Genomic DNA, 16,260 nt, shown 5'->3' on the forward strand with positions numbered 1-16,260 from the left:
GGCGAACATAGGATTCTAGCATCGGGTGGTCCTAATTAAGGTACACTAAGCACTAATCGGACGGTAGGCTGAGACGCTAGATAGACAGGCATAGGCAGAGTCCTAGGCTGAGTATGTGGATTTAAGTAAATTTATTATATATAATATAAGTAAGAGCCTATTTGTCACATCCCGGCCCGGAGCGGATCACTTCCCGGGCCCGCTCCACCACCGTAGCACGATATTGTCCGCTTTGGGCTTACCATTCCCTCACGGTTTTGTTTTTGGGAACTCACGAGCAACTTCCCAGTGGGTCACCCATCATGGGATTGCTCTAGCCCCCTTCTCGCTTAACTTCGGAGTTCCTACGGAACCCGAAGCCAGTGAGCTCCCAAAAGGCCTCGTGCTAGGTAGAGATGGGAATATACATTTAAGGATCACTCCCCTAGGCGATGTGGGATGTCACAATCCACCCCCCTTAGGGGCCCGACATCCTCGTCGGCACACACGCGACCAGGGTTAGGCTCTGATACCAATTGTCACATCCCGGCCCGGGGTGGATCACTTCCCGGGCCCGCTCCACCACCGTAGCACGATATTGTCCGCTTTGGGCTTACCATTCCCTCACGGTTTTGTTTTTGGGAACTCACGAGCAACTTCCCAGTGGGTCACCCATCATGGGATTGCTCTAGCCCCCTTCTCGCTTAACTTCGGAGTTCCTACGGAACCCGAAGCCAGTGAGCTCCCAAAAGGCCTCGTGCTAGGTAGAGATGGGAATATACATTTAAGGATCACTCCCCTAGGTGATGTGGGATGTCACACTATTTACACTTAAAAAAAAAAACTATAGTTGTATCGCAATTTTGAATTAAGTTTATTTTTTACCATATAATATACAAAAATATCAGAACTTTTGCTTTAGTATTTTAGTGAATAGGATGGTATGAGATGAAAGTTCAAGTGATTACGAGTTCATATTACTTTATGAAATATTTTTCAGATGTCATATGAATTTTAAAAGAAATAACAATGTCAAACATATAGTATAACAAGTATAAAAGTATTAGTTGAGTAATACATTATTCATTTATTAATTAAAATAATAGATGACACAATCTGATTGGACAACAATTAAAAAAAAAAAACTGAGAAGTTAGTCACGTGGGAAATGGAGGTAGAAAGTCATTTTCTCTTTCTTCTTCGTTGGAACCAAGGACAGTAAAGCCATGGTGATCTTCTCCACATTCGTTTTCGTCTGACATTAGATATTTTCTTGTGATTCAAAGCTTATGTTGCACAACATATGCACAACCATTATGGGCTTCTCTCATCCACCATCTACCTAGATCATTGGGTGGTCCTTGAAGGTCGTCATATGCACTTCTTAGACTTTTGGGTGGTCCTGGGACCACTCTAATAGCGAATTTGCCCATGATTATAGTCATTTTCGTCAATTCTATTAAGACTTCTGTAAAAATAAAGTCACTTGATATGCATGTAAGGCTGAATCAAGGGACAAATATGAAAAACTAAATGAGAATAATTGTAGCAATGATCCCTTAACTTTAATTCAATTTGAGCAATGACCCCAACTTTAACCTAATTAGAACAATGACCCTGAACTTTAACCCAATAGTAGCAATAGTCCCTCTAACATGACTGATTTTGATGGAATTCTGGCCGAGTTGATAAAAATGACCATAATTACACGTTTTGATGAATTAACAGACCAATAATCATAAATTTTTAATAGGTAATTGAGAGACCATTGGTCCACTTAGATTACAATTGAAGGACTATTGTTACAATTTTCTGAAATGACCATTTCTTTGCCTTGTTAAGGGCAAATGTTAAGAACCTGAGACGTTGGACTGTTCAACTTCGGTGGTGCAGAGTAAGCCGCGATGACCGCACCACCGTCAAAAAATCAAATGTAGAATCAACCGTAAGACTCGGGTCGGATGACCTGTCATAAAATTGTATTCAATTCATATGCAGGACTTGTTGACCCTTAGTCAGTTAGTCCATTCCCACCTTTTCCCTTTTTGGTCTTATTTTCCAACCTTCCTTTCACCCTTAAATTAACAGTCACCACTCGGAGCTTTTGCTTTCTACCTTCTCCATTTGATCGGAGTCGTTGTTTTTTGCTTCACCTTTAGAAAAGCAATCTCTTCTACATGTAATATTTTATATGTGGGTTTGATTTTGGTAATTGGGTTGGTAAGTTTTGAGCTAACCCTGTCTACTGTAGACTCAAAAGATGCCGTGTGGAGGCTTTTCTCTTTGAAAGTTAAAGCCATGGACTGCTCTCTCTCTCTCTCTCTCTCTCTCTCTCTAGCTTCACAGGTCATTTGGTGCAAATTAACTAAATGGGTTTCTCTCAAAGCTCCTCATATGCTTGAAATTTGTGAACTTTACCAGCCATAGGACGTATTTCTGTGCAATCAGACTGAGATCAAAGAAAAAGGTGCTTTCTTTTTGCTCGTTTCCCCCGTAATTTCAATTTTTTTAATATTTGTTTTTTTTTTTTTTCTGTTTGGGTTTGTTTTGTTGGATTTGAACTATATGGTTGTGAAACTTTGATGTGCTGGGTCTTACGAAGGAAATGAAACTGTTTCTGAATTTGATATTTCTTGGGTTCTAATGAAGATTAAGATATGGGGATGGTTTAATATAGTTGGTGTTCTTTATTTGAAATCGGGGTTGTTAATTGTTGTTGGATTTATGATAAGAGAAGAAAACACCGGATATTTCTGATTAATGCTGGATTTTGTTGGGAGAAAAAAAAAGGGGTGGGGATAAGTTGTTTTCTGAGTTCAGGTATTGGGGTTTCCTTTTAACCACTAGATTTTGGGTTTGAACTTTTGATTAGGTTACTAGATGAGAAGAAATATGATGACTTGTTACATAGTTGTATCTGATCCTTATGGGGTAATCGCGAAAGACCTGTACTAGGTAGGAAAACCAGCAGTTGTAAGATAGTTCTAATCATGTTTGCCGAATTGGAGATTGACATTTTGAGTTTTTGCTATAATATGTAGTCTTTCTTATCATTACTTTCAATGGTTTTGATTCGTTGCTTATTTAGGGACTTGCAAATTCTAAGGTGCTCTTCAGCTTCCGAATCATAGGCAAGTATTAGAGCATTTAACGACGTTGGGAGATATGAAGTGCTTCCCATTTTACATTGGAGAGAAAAAGGACGAACCAAAGAGCACAAATACAACTTTTACCGATGGTGAAATGAAGAGATCTGGATCAGAGTTAGATTCCCAGAATATCTCTGATGCGAGCACAGAATCCCTGAGGAGGAACCAATATCCTAGTTTCTCTCAGAGACCCAGCAACCTTAAAGTATTCTCAGTTTCGGAGCTGAAGTCTGCCACGAAGAACTTCAGCCGCTCTGTCATGGTTGGAGAGGGTGGGTTTGGGTGTGTCTATAAGGGGCTGATTAAAAGTGAAGAAGATCCAAATAAAAAACTTGAAGTTGCTGTGAAACAGCTCAGTAAAAGAGGCTTGCAGGCGAGTCTGTTTTTCTATTAACTTTATAGTTTATTCTGATTCTTTTCCATTATCTGCATTAAATCTTTTTGTGATTTAATTGTCGGGTCCACATGAAAGGAGATTAGTTGGCGATAGTTACTAGATATATACTAAATAAGGTACTCTGTTACTCGTTAAGTTAGATTAAAAAAATCCTAATGACTCTGAATGATATAAACATGGTAAGGATGCATTCACACAAGGATGTTGCTTTCTTTTTTCTTTTATTGGTTATTAGCATGCTGAGTCCACTCCTTTCTCTCATCATTCACTAATTTTGCTTCTTCCTAATATGGAGAAAAACATTGTCTTGTACTTAATGGTAAATTGGTAATAAATTGTGGATTGGCCTTATCGCTGAGATTGTTAATCTAACTGATATAAAGTCTAATAAGATGCATTTTTCTGTTTATGTTCAGTATACTAAAAGTTTCTGCCTTTTTGCTACCAGGGGCACAAGGAATGGGTGACAGAAGTTAATGTTCTTGGGGTGGTTGAGCATCCAAACCTAGTCAAACTAGTGGGCTACTGTGCTGAGGATGATGAACGAGGAATCCAACGACTTCTAATTTATGAATACATGCCTAATGGAAGTGTAGAGAACCATTTAGCCGGCTCTGTAGATCCTCTTTCATGGGCCATGAGATTGAGAATAGCACAAGATGCTGCTCGTGGCTTGACATACTTACATGAAGAAATGGAGTTTCAGGTACTTTGAATTTTTGTTTTCCTTTCCATTCTGTGAAGGTTTTTACTGTCTTTTTAGTTTTTATGCATTTGATAGTCACATGTTTTTGAGTTCACATTAATATTTGTTTTAAAAGGTAAAAAATGAAAAGAGGAGGGAGGGGAAAGGGATTAAGTTTTTTTGAGGTAATCCATGCTGACATTTTTCTATATCTTTGTTCTAGATCATTTTCAGGGATTTTAAATCTTCAAATATTCTTTTGGATGATCAATGGAATGCGAAGCTGTCAGACTTTGGAATGGCTAGGTTGGGCCCGTCGGAAGGATTAACCCACGTCTCAACAGCTGTATGATTATATAAATGATCCTATTATACTTACCACCCGTTTACATAATTAATATCAACTTTAAGCTTATTTTATGATAGGTGATAGGCAATTTTCCAAGTGATGGTGTTTACCTCAGTAGTCTGCTAGAAAGATTTCAAGTTCTAATGTCATACGTGTCGAAACAGGACCCCATTAAACTTTTTTACATAGTTCTTATGTGGGTTGTGACTTGTGAGTCATGAATGGTCAGTCCCACAGTTGTTCGTTCTTTCTAAATATGCCGTTGAAATTGCATTAATCATATATTCAGATTGTGAAAACACCAATATCTTTTGAACATAAGTAACCTTTTGTGAGTATTTAGGGACTGGATAATTTTTGCTTCATTGTTTCTGATCGTATTCAAGCAAAGAATATTTTTTATATACTTGAAACAAGTTGCTTAATATAATCAGATTATCAGAGTATTCACATTAGAGATTGTAGGTAAAGTGAATAGATAAGTAGAGTTTAATATTGAGAACTTCAACAGTAGATCTGGTCTGCAACCTCCAGAGATTTTATGGGCTGAGCTATCCATCAAAAATGTTAATGTGAAATTTTGTCGTGGATCTGATGAACGGGAAAATAATACTTTGAATTACCTATTGTCTTTTACTGTCTATCTAATATGAATCTATTGTGCTTGTGCTTACGTAAAAGATCTTGCATAATTTTGTTGTCTCGAGTAGTAGTTTTTATATGAGCACGTTAACTTTCTTTCATAATTTTGTTGTTGCTTGTGCTTAGGCCTGCATCTGATTAGTTTTCCCTTTAAGTGGATAGCATTTATCGACTACATTTTCTTCAAATTTTTATCATGTCTACATTCATTCTTGGAATTTTCTTGGGAAAAAAAGCAAGCTCATTTTGAGTAAAATGAAAAGCTTGTCGAAACCTATACTATGACTGCTTTTGGCCAATTTTTGTTTGAATACCCTGTTCTTTAGCCTTTCTCCCCCCGCTCCGCTCTCTCAAAATAGATGAAAGAGTAATATGGTAGTGGTAAAAGTAATCCTTCTATGTGCTACACTCACGCACTTACCATGTCTGGTGATTTTTCATCAGGTTGTTGGAACCATGGGATACGCAGCACCTGAGTACATCCAGACCGGACGTCTAACATCTAAGAATGATGTGTGGAGCTATGGGGTCTTCCTTTATGAACTCATCACAGGTAGGCGTCCTCTAGATCGAAACCGCCCTAAGAGTGAGCAGAATCTCTTGGATTGGGTAAAGCCTTACCTGTCAGATGTGAAGAAGTTCCGGCTAATAATAGACCCCAAGCTTGAAGGTAAATACCCCCTCAAGTCAGCTCAAAAGCTTGCAATTGTAGCCAACAGATGCTTGGTCAAACTCCCCAAGAATCGTCCAAAGATGAGCGAGGTATTGGAAATGGTAAATCAAATTATAGAGGCTTCATCTGGCCAGAAGAAAAATACCAACATACAATCAGGCCAAAAGAAAACTATGGAGGTACCCTTGGTTGGAAAGAAAAAAAGGGAGGCACCATCAAGCCAAAATAAAGTTATGGAGGCACGAAGAGGAACCGAAAGTCTGCAACTGCCCCCGAAGAATTTAGCACCAATAGAAACTTCCAGGGATGTTGAAACAGTGAACAAGAAGATAAATGTAGATTTGAGGAGGGAAACTGGCTGGTTCTCTCGCTCGTGGACACCAAAACTTTTGAGGAAGTGCTGATTATAAGTGCATTTTAGCAATCCGGCCCTAGTGGTGGTTTGGCTATCTGAAGTATAAATTACAGCTTGACATGGAAAAATACAGAAGACCTCCTACATAGATAACTTACATTGTAAATAGCATCCCCCATGCCTTCCAATTCTTCTCTGCAATATGTATAAGCATGCTCGAAGTCAGAACCTTATTTCGGAATGTTTTAGAGACATTGAACACGAATACAAGAGAAGAATAGCGGATTTCAGTCTAGTTCAACGTCGGAATGAGAAATGGTCTGAAATGTGCAGTGCAAGAAGCCCCGGAGCAGATTTTAATTGTAGTGGTCTCAGCAGGAGAGGGAGGGACAGCAGGGTACTTTTAGTTCCTGGTGAAATCTTGTCTGAGATGTTGAGTTTTATCATTCGTAATTTTTTTTGTCTAACTATGTATTCTTGAAATTAAAGTGTTCTTAAACTCTGCAATCTTTTATGTTTAAGCATTTGATAATGAAAATTACTGGATGAAATATTTGTTTGTATGAAGATTTGTACCTTGGTCCTTGGACCTTTACACTTAAATCAGATTTTGAAAGAAATCACTGTGTAAAAATAAGAATAATGGTAGAATTCGGACGCGGTTATTAGGTCTTGGAATTGATTTAATGTCACGTAGCGTCTCGGTTTAATAGTGTATGGTCATGTGTTAGTTTCTTTTTTCATATGACAATGCATTATTGGATCAAGATGCTACATCAACCATGAACTCGTTTTATGTAAATTCTCGATTATTAAGAGTACGTGGCACTATTGATACTCGCCACTTTGCTCAATTACCTCACAATTGTTTTTTCCGCCTTGAAAATGAAAAGTCTTGTTACTCAACTCATTCGTCAACCTTTCTAGGGACCATCTAACTTTTGATCTGGCGATAGTTGTGTTTATTTCGTTGGGAGAAGACTCAAGTTCGAATAACATGTACGCAATAAGAAAAAGGATTGGATTATAAACTTTTGGTACACGGAATCATTGAATTATTGATGCAGTTTTGGACCATTAATTTGATTAATTTGTTTGTTACGTGTAAACCAAGTAACTGGCTTGTTGAATGGTAAGCTGACCTTTGTAAGTGTTATAGTCAATTAATTGTAGCCCGTCAATTAGGCACTACAATTGAAGTTGAAGATATATATTATTCCAATTTCTGTGAATTCAAATATATGTATATATGCGTGTTGTTGAAAACATTGGAATTGTTATGAATGCCCACACACATATTTTTTTAATGCTCATAAATGTGATGTAGGTTCTGGAAACAAAAGGATCGTATTTTCAAAGTCATGTGATGTAAATTTCAAAATGTAATAATGCGAGTTGCTTTATAAATAGAGCACTTGACTGCAATCAAAACACAGAAAAAGAAAGGAAAGATAAATAACATCAGTATCTATTCCTCTCATTTTTATTAGTTATTCCCTTGTGTTATAATTATAGTGTGATATTTTACACTTATTTCGCTTCTGTCACTAATGAAGGTTATCACTCTAACCTTTACCTATTTATAACATGTGTGTGTGTATATATATATATTATAGATTAGCGTGCTATTGCTAATCTTAGTGGGGTTTATTTTGAAAAGCCAGCTAGCTTTTGAAACTTAAGTCTGCCAAAGCCAGCAGCCGCCTAAATTGGCTTTTGAATATCACAACCATTGACAATTTGAGAAATTATTCCGCAAAACGCTTTAAAGCTGATTCACAAAAATTTATGTTTATGACCATAATCTTTTGCATTATAAATCATTCTATATGGATCATCTTTGTAAGAAGTTGATAAAAAATGAGATATTCATCATGTATAAAAACGATCAAAATTAATAAAATTATTAAGAACCGTCTATCTATCTACTAGACTTTATCGATTAAACAACATGTTTTAATTGATTTTTGCACACATAATATTTACATAATAGTTACAATATTAACCTATAATTGTGCTAATATGAGTAAACATATATAAAAACAGAAATCAAATGTGGAATAAATACAATATAATTAGAGATGGCATGACATCATTATTTGATTTGATCGGATCCCTTTAATATATATAAAACTACTTAGAGCTTGCACATGCATGAGGAAAGAACAGTAGCCTGACAAATTTTTTCAACAAATTAATGAGAGAATCCTTAGTGCAATGAACGTGTCATTGTTATCGTTTTTGCTAGTGTTTCATGGATTTCGATAATATTAACGTTTCGTTATTTAGTATCGTCGTTTAGTTATATATATATATATATATATATATATATATATTTTTTTTTTAATTTTAAGTGAGAGATTAAAAGTTTGATTTTTATAAAAATTGAGTTTAATATCGAATTGTTGTGATTTGTCTATGCTGCAGCTTAACCCAAACCACTAAATTCATAAAGTAAATAGGCATATTTGTTGATTTGTCTCCCGAATTTGTATAGAGTTGTTAATTTTTCTGTCCAAACTTTAATTTTGGTTGATTACCCCTCTAAACTTTTATAATTAGTCAATTTCCTCCTTAAACTTTAATTTTAACCGATTACCCCCTGAATTTTTATAAATAACCACTTTCCCTAATGCTAGATTTTAAAAGTTTTCATACAATTTTCCATTCATTTTGATTATGTGGACAAACACGTGACAATTGTATTGGGGCAAAAAGAATGAAAAATTAGATGGATGAAATTGGATAAAAAGAAAAATAAAATCTAACGTAGGGGAATTGACTATTTATAAAATCTTAAGGGGTAATCGGCTAAAATTAAGATTCAAAAAAAAAAAAAAATTGAAAGCTCTGTACAAATTTAAGGCGTAAACCGACAAATACCTCATGTAAATATATTGTTATTTAAAAGGAAATGGAGAACTTAACTTACAAGTGTGTGATACATCCCCACGAGTGGACCTTTCACCCGTTAATTGAACCTTAAACTTTCTGCCAAATAAAATACCTCTTTTAATAGAAGCCTCATATGAGACATTTTCAGCTTTCAAATGTAAAGGATCCTCTTCGAATCCATTCATTCTAATCCTATGAATCCACCAATCCAAGCTATTGAAATTTGATTCAACGACTAAAATTATTATAACTTTTAAAGTGAGCCTTTATTTGTAGCCGTTGGATCAAATTAAAAAAAAATCCAGATTGGTAAATCCCTAGGATTAGGAGGGAAGAATTTGGAGAGGATCCGCCATTTCAGACGACATCAGCCAAATTGGTAGCAAATCTCTTCATTCACAGCCGTTCAATCCCACAAACCTTAGTTCAAACCAATCTCTACCTTCCACCGGTTATAATTTTGTAAGAGTGTACCAGATAACAGAGGGTCAATATTTTTTTTTTTGTTAGGTAAATTATATTATAAGTTTTAACAGTTTATAATTCTGATCACATAGTACTACAATATAATAATATTTCTTTTCATTTGTGAGTGAGAGGTCTTAAGTTTGACTCTCGTTAAAACGAATTTAAATCACATTATTGTTATCTTATTGTAAGGCTAAGTCCACACTCTCTCCTTTTATAATTTTGGTGTATACCGTACTTTGGACATAGTATAAAAATCGATAACTAATTTACCAATTGTTATAATTCCATTACATTCGCTTAATGCTATCAATTTTTTTATTTTTATTTTATTTATTATTATTATTTTTTAAATAGGATTAGCTTTTACACATCCAAGACTCCGGTCCACACGTACCTCTCACTTGCCCATTAGGTAGAATGAAATTTTGATGAAATTATACAGCTTGGATAGATTATTAAGCTGCAAAAGTAAATTACGAAGTAAGATTACGATAGTGGTGGATTGCTTTGATATTCGGGTTTCTTTTTCGATTCATTGTGTTTCGAGTTTATATTTTTTATTTTATTTTTTAATATAACTTAAAATAATAATATCGTTTGTATTAAAAAATTATAAAATAGGATTAAACTACTAAAAGGAATAAAATCGAGTTTAATTTTGACAAAATTTAGAGACAAAAGTTTGCAGACTAAGAATCTGCAAGATAAAATCGAATTTGCAAACTACTAGACAGACCAAATTTAGAGACAAAATTTACAAATTAAGTGATGTGTCATCAATAGAAATAAGTACGTTTATCAACGTTTAAGTAACAAAATTTTTAAATCTCATAACAAATAAAATTTTGAGTCTTAAAGAAAATTATTTTTAAGAAATGTTTAAGAAATGATAAAAAATTTCGAATAAAATACCAAACAAGCGGTAAAATTTTGTTTACAAATTTATTCTCTTTAATTACCCAAATCATAATGTAGTCAATTAATTGGACGGGAATGCAAATATGGAATAAGAAGCCGTTCAAGGAATTACCGAGTAAATGACCACTACCTAACTCCCTATCAAGTCAATCTCAACCATCCATTCGGTCCGTACGAGGACAGCTTGCTCGAACTGTAACGTCGCTGGGGTGAAATTGCACCCCTATTTTTTTTCCATTTTCTGGTCGATTTTCTCAGTGCTTCGTCGTCATCCAATGCAATACGTATCGTCCTATTAATACACACAGATTGCATTGCTCCCAACTCTCTCTCCTCTCTCTCTCTCTCTCTCTCTCTCTCTTTCTCTCTCTATAACTTCCACCCTAAGCTTTCCTCTTGCGAAAACGACAGCTTTCAAGGCTTTTGCTTTTCTTATTGGCCCTGAGCAGGAACTGATTGGGTGAGTTCTTAATCTTTTGATTTTTACAGTTTTAACTCTGTTTGCTTTGTTGGGTTGTTTTATTGATTGATGAAGAAATTTGGGTTTGTTTTTGTTTGGATTATTGTTGAGATTTTACTGCTGATTTAGATGTTATTGCAAAAGCTTAAGCTTTCTGGGTTCTGTTTGATTGCTCGTAGGTTATGGTTTTGATCATGGATATCCATGTAGCAGTTGTGTTGTTTTTCTTTCGGCAAGACGATATTCTAAACTACTTTAATCGATGGGGATTCGAACTTCGGAGTGAATTGATCTAACCCACGTCTGCGTTGCTGCATAGCAGGTGTCTTGTTCAGATTGCAAGTCGTGTTGTTATGGGGTGAATAGTTTGTGTTCAAATTGTGGAAAGAAAATAAATAGATAGAGGTGTAGTCTTCAAATAAAATGGAATCAAATCGATTCATTAAGAAAATTCAGAGATTGAGATTGAGTATATAGTAATACGAATGTTGTGGAGAGTAATTGCAGTTTGTTTTGGGTAGATTTTGTAATTAAATTGTTTTGTTTGCACAATTTATTCATTAGTTTTGGTGTACATGTTATATGAAGTTTTGATATGTTTTAAGTAAAGACTAATTTCTTTATGTTAAAGTTTACTTAATTTCTTGGATTCGTTTTCCCTGAGCATGTAAGGAAAAAGGATTAACCGTTAAGAATTTTTAGATCTCCGCATTATCGTTGACCCTTTTTCTTATGTGTTTATTGTCCAGGCATCTAGTTTAAAATTGCAAAAGCAGGTGGGCTGGTTTAGGTCGTTATCTTTCTTTGTGATATTTTATTTAGACACGCTGAGAGTGCATAAGCACGCGTTGTTAGGTTAACAGGGTTTTCTGTCAATTTATAATGTTGTAAGGATAATCAAAGTCTGCAGGCGGTCTTTCTAGATCAGCAATTATCTTTTTTTCCTGGTTTATTGATGGTGGGTTGAACCCTTTCTGATATCATTACAATTTTAATATAAGTTAACAATAAACTTACTTGACCGTAGTGAAGTCTTAAATTATGATTACTTGGGGCAGACATCATTTTCGCAAATGTGCTTATTCTAATCTGTTCTATGTTTAGATGTATAATCAATTGTAGGTCTACTATATATTTCGCCAGTGTCCTGTAAAAAAGTCAACTGCGTTATTATATTAAGGGTTTACATTAAAAACCCTTAGCTTTCCCTTGCAATTGGGAGCACTATACTTTATTTAAGAAACTTATTTCATACTGTGATTTAGTTTCGATTTGTGCAGCTGAAATTCGCATGCAAATTATAGTTATGGTTAAAGCATGTCAAAGCTTTGAAGGTTTTTTTTTAACATTATTTATAGCTTTTTGGCAGATATTGCTCAAATTCCTGATCTTCTGAGGGATTCCATCATTGCTTCTGGAAGCAGATTGAGCATTCTAATCCCACATATGCATTTTTAAGGAGATGACTTCCCATGAGTACGATCCAGATATTGTTCAGTGGGGTATTCGTCTTTTTGGTGGGGAGCCAGTTTATAGTTCTTCATACTACTGTGGTGACATGATACAACGCGATGCCAATGATATCTACCATGAAGAGTATATCAGAAGTCATTATGATACAGAATCAAACAATGTAGAAAATGATGAGATCATTGCACATACTCTTCAAGAAGAATTTTCGCGACTATCTGTAACAGAAGCCTCTGAATACTCCCATGCAGGAGAAGCGCAATCACAAGCTTCATTTCTTGCAAATGAGTGGCATGGTCAATCTACAAGAGATTATTACTCAGGTATCTGGAAAATTGCTGCTTGCACCTTCTTTTTATACATGTTAAATTAACCTATATCATTAAATTATCTTGATATGCATTTTTTTGCACCATGCAGACCATGGTTATGGCCAGGAAGAAGCTGATACTGTGGCGCCTTCCAGCTCATGTTCTAGCCCTGATGATCATTTGGAGCTAACTTATGGATGTGCACTTGATGGTGAAGTAGGCTGGGGCTGGAATCCTGTTCCTGTAAGTTTATGTCGTTCAAAGTTCCTTTCAGTCTTTGTTCAGTGTTTTCACCATGTTGTAACTTCAAATGTTTCTTCATGTTTTTGTTAGTAAACAGTTTATTGGAGTTGTCACATTGTACAATAAAAATTAGGTAATAGTAGAGTTGGGAACATAGATTGGAAATTAAAGTCCACAGTTTTCACATTCATGACTAGTGTGTTTGGATTTGGATTGCTACACATGGCATGATGTGCAAATGTCAGGTATTAACTTTGTTCCCTTTATATGGTCTAGCACATTCCTAGAATCAATGGAGAAATTCCTTCAATTGATGAAGCGACTTCAGATCATCAAAGGCTAGTTGACAGGTACGTTCTGCCCCTTTCCTTTCTAGGAGTGAAGTAGCACCAGTATGTAATTCAATAATTTGCCTAACTAGCAGAATCCATTTTTATGTGTTTTCTTTGACTTATGGTCTGATATTGGATTTGGTTTCATAAAAGTATTTCTTGCCTTTTTCATGTAGGCTTCAATTATATGGCTTCGTCGAACACAAGGTGGCAGGAGATGGCAACTGCCAGGTTAGTCCTTTCGTAGCTATGTCCGTTTCTGTTGTTTAGGACTGGATATTGATATTAGAATACTTCAAATTAGACATGTTAATCTCATGCTTTGCTTTATTTTTGCAGTTCCATGCTTTATCAGACCAGTTGTATCATACACCTGACAACCACGAGTATGTGAGAAAGCAAGTTGTAAATCAGGTTTGCTCTCCTGGAAATACCTATTTGTTATACCGAACTTTATCGCCCTTAAGTTTTGTGTATTATCAACTATCTTCCATTGATTCTGGTTTATCCTTCTGATAGTTTACTGTTATCAGCTTAGGTCTCATCCGGAAATATACGAGGGATATGTTCCCATGGCTTATGATGACTATTTGGAGAAGATGTCCAAGTATGACTTGAACTCATAATTTTTCTTGTTTTCCTGTCAACTGATTTTTGCCTTAACTAATACCTATCAATCTTAATGAAACCAGGGATGGTGAGTGGGGTGACCATGTCTCATTACAGGCGGCTGCTGATTCGGTACGAAAGATCTTTTACATTGAAGTGTGCACATATGATTTTTCCAACTTTTGAACAGTAATTGATATGGTAACTGAAACTTGTGTACTAAAAAAAGAAAAAAAAAAAAAAAAACTGATACTTGTGTGAATAATTTGTTGCAGTACAAAGTGAAAATATTTGTCTTGACGTCGTTTAAGGATAACTGTTGCATTGAGATTCTTCCTAATATTCAAACTTCAAAACAAGGTAAGCTTGTTGATCTCTTAGTTTTCGTTGTGGGCATAGATAATGGGAATTTTTAAAATTTAACGTATGCTGAAATTTCTATATTCCACATGTTACTGTCCTTTTGTCCTCCATTAAGCTTTACAGATGCTATTATGTCTTGTGCAGTTATTTATTTGAGTTTCTGGGCGGAGGTGCATTACAACTCAATTTATCCTCAAGGAGGTAACCTTTTTTATTTTTCTTTATGCACCTTTGTAGAGTACAAAGTAGATTGGAGTAAAATGAAACCTGGCCTCTGGATAATTTGTACAGCTGAACTCAACCGTTTCAAGCAATAATATTGTATAAAACCTAACAGTCTTTGAATGATCATTAACTCAGTCCTTTTTTTCTTTTCGGATCTGTGTGTATAATACCAACTGTGAGACGGGGAATGAGAAGTCACGACACACTACCATAATATCTCGTTATTTTGATCTGAAAACTTTCAAAGTTGATTTTTCAAAGAGACTCTTTAGTTGTCTGACGTTAGTGCCTGCATACATGCCTTGGGTTTTACATCTCTCTCTAAAATTAATGCATGACTTACGGTCTTGGTTTTATTTCAGGCACACCCTCATATGAGAACAGAAAAAAGAAAAAATGGCGGATATTTGGGAATAAGCATTAGGAATGTTTGGATGGCATTAGGCACATTTCTCCCTCGCTACTGCTTTTGTTTAAACCATGTAGATCCCTGGTTCAGAACCTCACATGTTCATATTTTTGCTCTTCCAATGTCCCGTCCAGGCTGGATTCTCTCATCGTAAGAGCGAGTTTCTTTTTTCAGTTTCTTTCCTTTTATAAATTTACTATTATTATGGTTGCTTGCATGTGTTATTTTTGTAGTCGCATGCTGGTACCGTACAGTATTTTCGAATATACCAGTTACAATACAATAATGAATCCCTTTATACATTGTCAGGAAACAGATATAAATTAGTCTGTTGAATCTTTGTGAGTCTTTGTGAGAATCTGCTTATTCATAATCTTATCTTCTTACAACTGTTCAGCCTCTTAGTTTCTCTGTTTGAACGTGGATTTAATGCGAGAAATGTATTTGTCTAGTTCTTACCAGCGGTTTTATCCACGTCGTTGTGCAAGCGCGTATATTTGAGCGGATATGACAAATATGCAGACGGTGGGTTCCAAGTTCCAACTGAATTGGAAAATCTCTGGTGAGTATCTGCGTCAACACGACAAATATGCAACCGGTGAGTTTCCAACTGAATTGGAAAGCTCGGCCATTGTTTACATCATTTGTTTCGTGGGTAATCATTTACTTGCATCTTGCGCATTGGTGAATATACGATTGGATGCAGGGTGTTAAAGTTTTTGCTTGGTCATTGAACTTACTCATTTGAGTAGAGAGAGAGAGAGAGAGAGAGAGAGGTGCAGATTATTAGTTAGAAACAGAGCTCAAAAGATACATGTTCAATTTGCTTCTGGTTTCAGCGGCAGTCGGGCAACAATTCAGGTTTCGTAGTCAAGTATTTATACATTTCCGTGAGTAATAGCAGCAGCAGAAGAAGAATAGGGACCATAGGTTGTCTGTTTTTTGCTTCGACGGCCGTCAAATGCTTCACGTTTCATCGTTGAAATGATTGATCGAAGGACGGGTGGTTACAATTTCTTTAGAGTAATAGGGTCCAGAATAGAACTTCGATAGTGATATCCAAACTTGAGGTTGAAGATGACAGCACGATCGTTGCTTTGTCAAAGTCATCGATTTTCTTTGTTACCTTGGATTGGAGGGAATCGCACTCTCAGTCTATCCTCTTGTCCTCCCTCTCCGTTTTATTGGACTAAATTTATAAGAATAAATCGATTAAGTTGGACATTGGTGGGTGGGTCCATGGTTCCCTCTCCTCCTCTCATTCAATATATGTGCACTATTTCTCTAATAGATGGAGATGAGATGGAACTCACGCACGCTGACGG

At 35.7% G+C, this 16,260-nt stretch overlaps 2 protein-coding genes across 6 annotated transcripts; both read left to right on the forward strand.

Annotated features, from left to right (window-relative positions):
- The first annotated feature begins 1,844 nt into the window (after positions 1-1,844).
- Positions 1,845-6,792, forward strand: LOC137746064 (serine/threonine-protein kinase PCRK1). The gene is made up of 5 exons (XM_068486121.2): positions 1,845-2,446; positions 3,068-3,501; positions 3,974-4,231; positions 4,434-4,556; positions 5,646-6,792. Exons 2-5 carry the CDS (start codon positions 3,145-3,147, stop codon positions 6,276-6,278), a joined length of 1,371 nt encoding a protein of 456 aa, XP_068342222.2. The 5' UTR covers positions 1,845-2,446; positions 3,068-3,144; the 3' UTR covers positions 6,279-6,792.
- Positions 6,793-10,754: 3,962 nt separating this feature from the next.
- On the forward strand, positions 10,755-16,223 carry LOC137746317 (OVARIAN TUMOR DOMAIN-containing deubiquitinating enzyme 12). 5 transcript variants are annotated; one of them, XR_015954525.1, is made up of 12 exons: positions 10,770-10,973; positions 12,332-12,766; positions 12,864-12,997; positions 13,274-13,347; positions 13,506-13,560; positions 13,669-13,743; positions 13,863-13,936; positions 14,022-14,070; positions 14,214-14,298; positions 14,446-14,502; positions 14,889-15,085; positions 15,388-16,223. XR_015954525.1 is itself a non-coding variant. In XM_068486398.2 (12 exons), the coding sequence occupies exons 3-12, from the start codon at positions 12,436-12,438 to the stop codon at positions 14,948-14,950; spliced, it is 996 nt and encodes a 331-aa protein (XP_068342499.2). In that variant the 5' UTR covers positions 10,770-10,973; positions 11,153-11,295; positions 12,332-12,435; the 3' UTR covers positions 14,951-15,273. The 5 variants fall into 5 exon arrangements, 4 of the variants coding, with proteins under 4 accessions (XP_068342501.2, XP_068342498.2, XP_068342499.2 ...); XM_068486398.2 differs by lacking the exon at positions 15,388-16,223 and adding an exon at positions 11,153-11,295 and having other exon boundaries at positions 14,889-15,273; XM_068486399.2 differs by lacking the exon at positions 15,388-16,223 and adding an exon at positions 11,153-11,295 and having other exon boundaries at positions 10,778-10,973; positions 12,343-12,766; positions 14,889-15,273.
- Positions 16,224-16,260: the final 37 nt, after the last annotated feature.

This window comes from Pyrus communis, chromosome 12 (assembly GCF_041283825.1).
Source record: "Pyrus communis isolate YQ-2024b chromosome 12, ASM4128382v1, whole genome shotgun sequence".
In the NCBI taxonomy this organism is placed as follows: Eukaryota; Viridiplantae; Streptophyta; class Magnoliopsida; order Rosales; family Rosaceae; genus Pyrus; species Pyrus communis.

Bases quoted from the DNA above. Each gene is read 5' to 3' on its own strand.
- LOC137746064 (XM_068486121.2), top strand. From the start codon at position 3,145: ATGAAGTGCTTCCCATTTTACATTGGAGAGAAAAAGGACGAACCAAAG. The intron at 3,502-3,973 runs GCGAGTCTGTTT...TTTTGCTACCAG, and splicing joins TCAGTAAAAGAGGCTTGCAG to GGGCACAAGGAATGGGTGAC. The intron at 4,232-4,433 runs GTACTTTGAATT...TCTTTGTTCTAG, and splicing joins ATGAAGAAATGGAGTTTCAG to ATCATTTTCAGGGATTTTAA.
- LOC137746317 (XM_068486400.2), top strand. From the start codon at position 12,436: ATGACTTCCCATGAGTACGATCCAGATATTGTTCAGTGGGGTATTCGT. The intron at 13,744-13,862 runs GTTTGCTCTCCT...TACTGTTATCAG, and splicing joins GAAAGCAAGTTGTAAATCAG to CTTAGGTCTCATCCGGAAAT. The intron at 14,503-14,888 runs GTAACCTTTTTT...GTTTTATTTCAG, and splicing joins CTCAATTTATCCTCAAGGAG to GCACACCCTCATATGAGAAC.